An 8844-nucleotide genomic window follows, 5' to 3' on the forward strand; every position below is an offset into this window, starting at 1 on the left:
ATGATTTGCCCGAGCCGGGAGAAAACAGCATTTCTGAGGTTTTTCTTTAATGGTATTTCTTCTTTTTTCCTCCTTTCCAAGGTTTCCATCATAAGCAGTAAAACCCTAGGAATCTGCCTTGAGAACGGACTCACTGTAGCAAACATTACTGGATGATACAGAACGCGTTCCACATTCATTTTTTTCTTTCCTGTGTTTGTATTCCTGGGATTTATCTTCAAGAGTTCTTCTGACCATAAATAATTTTAATTCATTTAAAATGTTTTGGTTATTCTTGATCACTTGGGCAGTACAAGAAAATCTAGCTTCTGAATATTGGCCTCCTCTCTGCTGCATACACTTCCTGGGATATAGTATCTAAAAGCTCTGTAAAATGTCACTTCTGTTAGGTATGGAGTACTGGTATCTAGAGACTAGGCTTTATTTAGCAATTAGAATTTTGTGGAGATTATGATCAGAGTAAAACAATGTTTGGATGCAATACAGAATAAAAGACTATAAGAAATAGCTTTCTTTGTGCATTAGTATATGGCATATTGAAGAAAGAACCTGTTTTCTGTATTTCTTAGAAATTTTTTTTTAAAAAATCACAACTATAAAGTGTTTAAAAAAAAAAACCTGGAACAATTGAACCATGTGGTTTTGTATATCCTTATAAGCTTTCGTGGGAGAATTGGCCCAGATGTCATTCTCTGACACTTTCTCTTCTTCTGATTAATAGCAAGTCTTTCTGAGGTACCTGGGCATTGGGCAGATTATTAGTATTTATTCACAAAAGTTTAATTCTATGAAATTTTAACTCAAGTCTGTGCAGTCAACTGAAAGTGAAAAAGTGAAAAACTTTGTATCCCTTCTCTTATTTTACTTTTATATGGAGAGCCAAGGGAGGTAGAATTAGAAAAAAGTTTATGTAAGTAATGATGCCATCAATTCTCTCTCGACATAGGTTGAGAAGTTTTCCTCTTGCTTAAAAAAGTAAAGCAAGTATTTGTTGGCAACCACTCAAAAAATATTTTATCTGTCAATAATCAGATTGATTCAACATAAAGTTGAAGTGGATAAAATGGTTCCTTATCCAGGTATTTGGTTCTACGTATTCATTAGTGATACATGGCATTGGATTCCTTTGTACAGGATCTTTGAAGCCCTCCTTGAGAAATCTAGTCTTTGTCTAGCTTTTAACCTTGTGGAAATGCTTATCTTCTCATTCTAGTTAGTTAACATAAATGGCAAACATGCTGTCTATATAAAAGTTTCCCTTCAGCTTGACTTTCCATTATTTTTTATTGTGTGAATCTGACATTTCTGACATTCCAGTATGGTGTTTGTTTAGGAAAGAAATACATAAGTGATTAGAGAAAAGGTTGTAAATCCATTCTTTTCCCACTGGGAACTGACTATTGTTTAGCCTTATCTTTGCAGATAGTCTTTCAATTGAGGCAATATTCAGGAAGTTATTTAGAATAGTTTCTCAGAGTGGATTTTGGGTCCTTTCATTTTGAGAAAGAGCTTTCGTTCCTAAAGTTTTTGGATTGCAGGAACTTGAGTAAAAGGTGCCTAAGAGTCAAGTTTTAGGGAAATGATAATCTAGAAAGAAGCAAACCCTAAAAGAGTAATTTTTGAGAAAAGGTGAAAGAGAAAACAAACAGGACTTTGAATGACACAGATGAAATGAATGAGGCAGAATCATCAATTAAATAGGCAAGGACACAAGGGATGGAGGTCCTAGCCTTAGTCAAATTCTAGAGGGTGCTATCAGTATCCAAAGCTTAGGCCTTGTTGACTTCTAGTAATGCTATATTTTTCTTTGTCTGCCCTGTGATTTTGTTTCATGTTTTAAAAAGCTTTTTTTGTGTGGTGACTTTAAAAGAAAACACAATGTATCTTTATTTTGATAGGCAAATGTGCAACATCATTTGCCATATTTTTATTTCATGAATGTTTATTTTTCTATCTCATACAATGATCAGATTTACTTTAAAAATTCTGCATTTGTCTTGCTTCTCATGTACTTTATCCAATCATATTTATTATTGTAAAATGCTATCGAGGTATTTTCATTCAAAAAATGTTAGGCCACTTAACAGTTAAGTCTTGGATATTAGCGCTTCAGCTGTCTTAGTGAGCAGCCAGCGGTGATAGTTCCCTGTGACACCCAATTCAACATCTGTATTGAACATTTGTTACTTTTTTTTTCTTTAGGTTTTTTAAAAATTAGAATTTTAAGATATTTTATTTTTTTTGTAAAGCACACACTTTTTAAAGAGTATCAGAGAAATTCTTTTCTTATTAGTTAAATCCTTTTATTCTCACTCAAATATTATAATTATTATTTTTAAGACTATAGAAGTAACTAACAACTGTATTTAAAGGAACTGCCAAACATTCTTCACTGTGTTCTCTGCTTATCACTTTGTTATTTTTATATAAATGCGGAAATACTTTATTCCTCTTTCTACCACTGGAACACACACAATTTAATTTTTAGGCCCACCATGTATTATGCTTTAATGTTGTGATGTAAACTAATAAGTTGGCCTTGGAAATTCTTTCTGTCTCCGTACTTCTTTTCCCTGGAGGCCCCATTAACACTAGTATTGCTGAATGAGCACAGTATGTTATGGAGCCTTATCATGAGGCTACTGGATGTGTACAGCCTCTGCCCCCAATCTAACTTTTTGTAACTTGTTGCCTAGAAGCAAGGTCAGACAAGGGTCACATTAAATGTTCTGAGTTGGAAAAAAAATGTAGTTTGAAGCCATTGTTAGACATAATTATTTTACGGAAGACTGGACAGTTGCTACATATGCTTTAACAGGACATTGAGATTTTTTAGAAAGTGACTTTGCATACCTTTGAATTGTTTTTTCTCAAGTGACTTTACAACAACCAGCAACAGAGTAACGTAAACTGCAAAAAAGACTTATGGTCTTTGATCATAGAGAAACACCTAAATTAAAAAGAAAGATCTGGATAGATGTTTCCTGGGAGGAAAACCTTTTCATATTTGCAATGGCCACTTGGATCTAGATCAACATATTCCAAGGTATATGATCTTGGACCTTGTATTCCACTGAACTCACTCTAGAAAATTGTGAACCGGACCCCTTTTCCCCTTTTCTTCTCTACTGTGGTCTGCAGCCGAACTGGATGATGAATAAATTCATTGCTGAATTTGTCCACACCTTTCCATCGATGTCAGGACTTTTCAGTATAAATATAATTAACTTTTAATGGATAATTATTTTTCTTCAATACTGTCAGATACTCTCTAATTTTTGTCTTGTGCCAAATTGTTCTTTAGAAACACCTGCTATATAATATGGTGCATTCAGTTTACCACATCAGTGGTTAACATTTTAGGGCCTTGATTTTTAATGGGTATTGCCTTTGTATAAAAATCACTCTGGGGGAATATCAGGATTATTCATTTATTCATTGATGATTTTCTTGAAAGATAAACGGTGATTGGATGTAAGATCTTCCCTCTAAGTAAAGGAGTGAGACCCCCGTGTAATCAGCTTTCCCAGGGACTGAGAACAGAGTAGAACTTGCACTGAAAGGATTTTTTCCCTTTTGGGAAAAGAGTATTTGTGTAGGGAACATTAATGTGAAAGGAAAACCGTTCAGGTAGATTTCACCATATGTAGTGTGCCATGTTCTCATAACACCGAATTTTTAGAAACAATCAAAATAACCAAAACCTGTTCTTTCAGCTGAAAGGAAAAAACAGATGTTTAAGGTACTTTGTCCCTTACTTACTGCTCATAGTCAAAGAAGTGACTAGATCAAGTGGTCTCATTTTCTTTTCCTATCTGGGTGGTACCTGTGAGTTTTAAAGCCATAACTGCTTACCTTACTATTGATAGAATCCTATTTTTCAAAGCCTTTAGCTTGGAACAGGTAATGTGGTCAGGGAGGAGCAAACTAGAAGACTGTCCTGATAATGCTGCACAATGGGGCACAGGGTCATCCAAACTCCTGGTCAGAGAATCTCATTCAGCCCTGATGGTGCTTACAGTTATTAAAGGAAAGAGTCAAGGCTGTTGTTGCTCCTGCCATTTAATTGTTGTTACAAACCCTGAAATTTACTTCCAGAGAAGTAAAAAAGGAAATGGTAAACTAGGAAAAATTCACTTCTGACAGAGTCACTTTTCTGATGAGACTTGTACTTTTTGCTTGCAAGGTCTTGAGGAGCAGTGTTGCCTTAAATTAGTTTGATTCTAACTGAGGTCAGTGTACTGTACTTCCTGTATGTGAATGTCAACTCTCCATTGAGATATAAAATTCACAGGTGATCACAAAACATCCTTGCCGTCAGGAACTCTGGATTTCCTCCCGCTGAGCTGTGGGTGACCTGTACACTGATAAATACATCATTTCATTGAGTTGCCTCTCAATCTCTGAATAAGCAGTGGCATGACCAAAAAAGGCTGGTAGAGGGAGAGTGAGAATTTCCTAGCCAGATTTTTCAGGTTATCGTTTCCTGAATAACTGAGAGTTGACTGTCTATTCTATAGTGACCATGTAGAAGATACTTCCAAATGTTGTGTTGTATAGAGAAGTCACTTATTATTGTTTTGTGAGAATTTCAACAACACTCTTGTGTTTTTAATGCATACCATTGACAGAAAAAAGGGAGAAAACCAAACAAAACAGAGACATTTACTTGAAATGAGAGATCTTTGATGGAAAGAGTGTTTCTATTTTGTTAGTTTTAGGAAAATATTAACCAGGAAAACTGCTGTGGTAAGGGAGACACCAGAGTGTTTTTGTAAGGTCGTGTTTGATGCCATAAATTGACAGAATCATCTAAGTAATCATGTTGATTTGTTGAACTATCTAGTGCTGGAAACCATCTTGTTCCCCTTTATATTTGTGAACGGCCTAGAAACATGTTCTGAATGCATTTCATATGCTGTTGTTCATTCTCAGCAAACTAGAGGATGCTTTTCTCTTTTTGAGTTACTGTTAATAGCATAGGGAGCCAGCACTGTGCTGGTTTCAGCATTTCAGATAAGGACAGGATTAATTGTGCATCTTAGTTAGTGCCCTATCATTCATTGTTGAGGTTCGCATATAAAGAACAGGAGAATTGAAAGACAGGGTTTTTGAGTGACATGTCCTTCACAAAAGAGCAAGGACTAATAGCAGTAAAAAAAAAAAAAAACAGTTAAGAAAATACACCATTACACATTGCATACTTAGGGTATGTTTTTGTTGCACTGAATTTCAGACCATAAACTGCTAAAATAGTTTCTAGCTATTAAATTTAGTAAGAGGGTTTTTGATGTCAGAATTTTTTTATTTGATTGAATTAGCCCCTGAAATCACCGTAGGCTATAAACTTCAGCTCTTGCTATAAACTGAAAGCCAAATGCCCTTTTTCAGAAGTAGCTATATTTTTCACCTGCCTCTTAAAGGCAGCCCAATATTTGTTTCATGGAGTATTATAAATAATGAGGAGATGCAGTGGGAAGATAGCATATTAAAATGGTGTTCCACAATGAGAATTCTCTATAATGGGGTTTTCCTTTAAAAGAATCCATCCCGGCACAGTATTATATTTTGAAAAGGTGCTGAATTATAAAATACAAGAGTATGCTCATATAAATCAAGTTGCTTAGGAAATTAGAGGTGGTGCTATCATTTGTCTTACAATTTGGAAAAGTACTTTCCTGAGAGAGATAATGCATAGTGCCCAGGCAGTTTCAGATTCTTTGGTAAGAAGCCCTTTGGGATCTGGAATGTGGATATGTTTAAAAAAATGAGTGAAATATTAATCCAAGTGCTCATCAACTTGTAACCAAGCCCCAGAAGGAAAGGCAGCTTTGAAATAACTACTTCATGGAACTGAACAGAACCTTAATGGAATACAGTTGTCTGTCTGAGGACAGAAAACGAAGAGGCCACCTCATACCACATGCCTATTTAGAGATTAGATGAAACTGTGAGGGATACTCTGTGGATGCCTTAAAGGTGACTGGTGTTGAGTACTGGTGGGTATGTGTGCACCCATCTGGCCTAGGCTGACGGAAACCATTTCCGTTCACCTTCACACAGCACAAGCTGTTCCTGCTCATAACCTCATTGAGGAAAATGAGAAACATGGTGCTGGTGACTTCCGTGTGTCTTGGGAGGTGAGGTGGTAACGTCACTCAGCACTCTCCAGTGCTCAAGCCTCCCCCTTAAATGCCAGTTCTACATCTACATTAATTCATCTATGCAAGCTTGTGTTTTCATGGTTTGTTTTATACATGTTTGCTCATTTGATTCTTTAAATAATCAGGTCTAACATTAATATTATGAATAATTTTTAAACCAAAGTATGTATATGTTTGTGTGCTTGTTTTCCTGGATGGTTTGAGGCAAACACCAATCTTGTCCTTCTCTCTTAATAAAGTCATCCATTTGTTAAGTCAATGGTCTCATGTTTTCTTTATTGCATTCAAGGACTTGAAAAGTTCTGGGAAGAGGAAAGGAGTATTTTTTTTTTCCTTTATGAAGTAACCCGAATGTATATTTGTTTAATAACAGCATTTTCTCTTATTCCAGTTCCATCCACTTTCTGTAACCATGTATGGCACTGATGATGCTATCTAGTATATTGAAATTGTCAACAAATACTCCCAAATCTGATACTGATAGCTAATATGTTGAAGTCCTCAATAAATACTTCCAAACCTAAAGTTGCTTAGAGAAGTGGGTTTGTATGGTCTGTGGCGGTTGGTGACTTAGTTTGATGTATTTGGGAGAAAAACAGGTAAGTGGATGTTCACAGAATAATACAAGTGATTAAAGACTCCATGAGTACAATAACTCAAGTCTGCAGGATACCTGATACTCCATGGATTTTGATAAAATAGATATTAATAACAACTACCATTTAACTTTTTATAAGTTCATTTTTCTTTGTTTTGATAGATTAGCCATGATATAGAAACCTGTGCTCCAGATGTTAGGTATCTTAAAAATAAGATCTTCTTTTTCATGACTACTAAACAATTTTCAGAGGTTACTAGTTTCCCTGGAGCATATTCTCTAGGACTTAGCTTCTTCTCTGGCAAATATAATAGGAAATCTAAATGATCTGTAATATATCTATACTGTTACCACTACCAGATGCATAAGGCACACCAATGATGTGCAGATGTTGAAAAAAGTTGGTATGTTGATTTCAACCTTCCTGGGTGAAAGTTGACAATGAAAGAAGTTGACATATCTACAGGCCAATTACCAAACTTAAATATGTAATTAAAGTAGCTCCCTTAAATCTGTGGTAGAAGGTACCTGGTATTCTTGGGTGGAGTTTGAGTAACATGGCTGAGTATGACGTTAAACTGTGGCCATGTGGTGTGTATGGAGAGCTGTGGCACACTAGAAAGCCCCCTTGTAAAACAAAGGCAGCAAGAAAATATTCAGCTCCTACACCTTGGAAATTGGGTGTAATATTTAAGGAGTCTTTGGATTACTTACAGGGTAGGGGTAGAGATTTGAAGACTGTTTATTGGCTCCTCCTATGTATCTAGGCTACACGGTTAAAAAAGCAAAGGCTGCAAAATAGTGTCCCGAATACTTCATTAACAGGAATAAGGAGACCCGGGTGCTAGTCCTGGCTTTGAACTTGCTTCAGGACCTTGAGACACGACTTACCCTCTCTAACTCAGTTCTTTTATATAGAGTAATAAGCACATTGCAGGAGAGTTGGTGATGTTAGACCTGACTCCTGACTGAGGAGTCAGGCCTAACATTCTATAATGCCTGAGGAGTCAATGCTGACTAGGTTCCTTTAAAATGGCCCAGGAAAAGAGTAGCCTCCCACAGTACTGGGAGCCAGGAAAGTCACAAAGACTTCTTAGACACTTGGCGAGAGGCCTCATTCCTGATCATATGTTCTTTAAAAAAAAGTTTTTTTTGTATTTTTGACAAAAAATGTGTACAATGTGATGTTTTGATATATGTATACATTGTGAAATGACTACCACAGTGAAGCTAATTAACACAGTCATCATCTCCCTCACAGTTAGCTTTTGTGGATCTGTGTGTGTTTGGTGAGAATGCTTGAGATCTACCCTTAGCAGATTTCAAGTATACGATGTTATGGTTAACCGTAGGCACCAGGCTGTATATTAATTAGATCCCCCAAACTTAAAAATGAAAGTTTATACCCTTTGCTGACCCTGTGTTCTTGGTTGTACTATCCTGCTGCTCCTAGCTCCACACCCAGAAAATTGCCATTAATTGTGTGTGTTTCTCTAACCAAATTCTATTTCTATTTTTATTATCCCCAAGCTTCATGAACTTTCTTTACTAGATAGGGTTTGGGTTCTTAGGAACTTTTGTACCTCCCATTAGCATATCATGCTTTTTATCCTCTCAAATCTCACTTCTCTTACCAATTCCTGAACCTAATTATGCAGATTTCATCTTGGTCATGTTAATCATGACATGCCCTTAATTACACCTGACATACTTAATTATCTGGTGTCATTATACCTGATCTGTGCCCTCATTCCCTTGACCTGGCCTCAGGCTCTAGGACATAACTGGGGGCATGTGTGTGTATGTGAGTATATGTGTCTGCAGGTCTGTATGTCTATAGCTGACATAGCTCTAATGGTATATGTATAAATGACTGGACTTTTCTGGCATGGAGAGGTGAGAATCAAGTGGTGTATATCAATTTTGCCTTTTATGAATCATGGTTTGGTGTCAAGTCCTTAGAACTCTTTCCCTCGCCATACATCCTCAAGCTTTGCTTCTGATATATATTTTTTCTATGCTTTATACTTTTAAGTTTTACATTTAAGTCCTTGACTCATTTGGAGTTGGTTTTTAGGTAAA

General features: G+C 36.2%; 1 protein-coding gene across 3 annotated transcripts in view; it reads left to right on the forward strand.

Moving 5' to 3' along the window:
• The window catches only part of CCDC50 (coiled-coil domain containing 50), a 57326-nt gene extending 50903 nt beyond the window's left edge, over positions 1 to 6423 (forward strand). For all 3 annotated transcript variants that reach the window (XM_038583698.1, XM_038583697.1, XM_038583699.1), the window contains one exon: positions 82 to 6423. In XM_038583698.1, coding sequence (XP_038439626.1) covers positions 82 to 101 — 20 coding nt within the window. In that variant the 3' untranslated portion in view covers positions 102 to 6423. The remainder of the gene's footprint in view (positions 1 to 81) is intronic.
• The last annotated feature ends 2421 nt before the right edge of the window (positions 6424 to 8844 follow it).

Source organism: Canis lupus, chromosome 34, assembly GCF_011100685.1.
Source record: "Canis lupus familiaris isolate Mischka breed German Shepherd chromosome 34, alternate assembly UU_Cfam_GSD_1.0, whole genome shotgun sequence".
Classification (NCBI taxonomy): domain Eukaryota; kingdom Metazoa; phylum Chordata; class Mammalia; order Carnivora; family Canidae; genus Canis; species Canis lupus.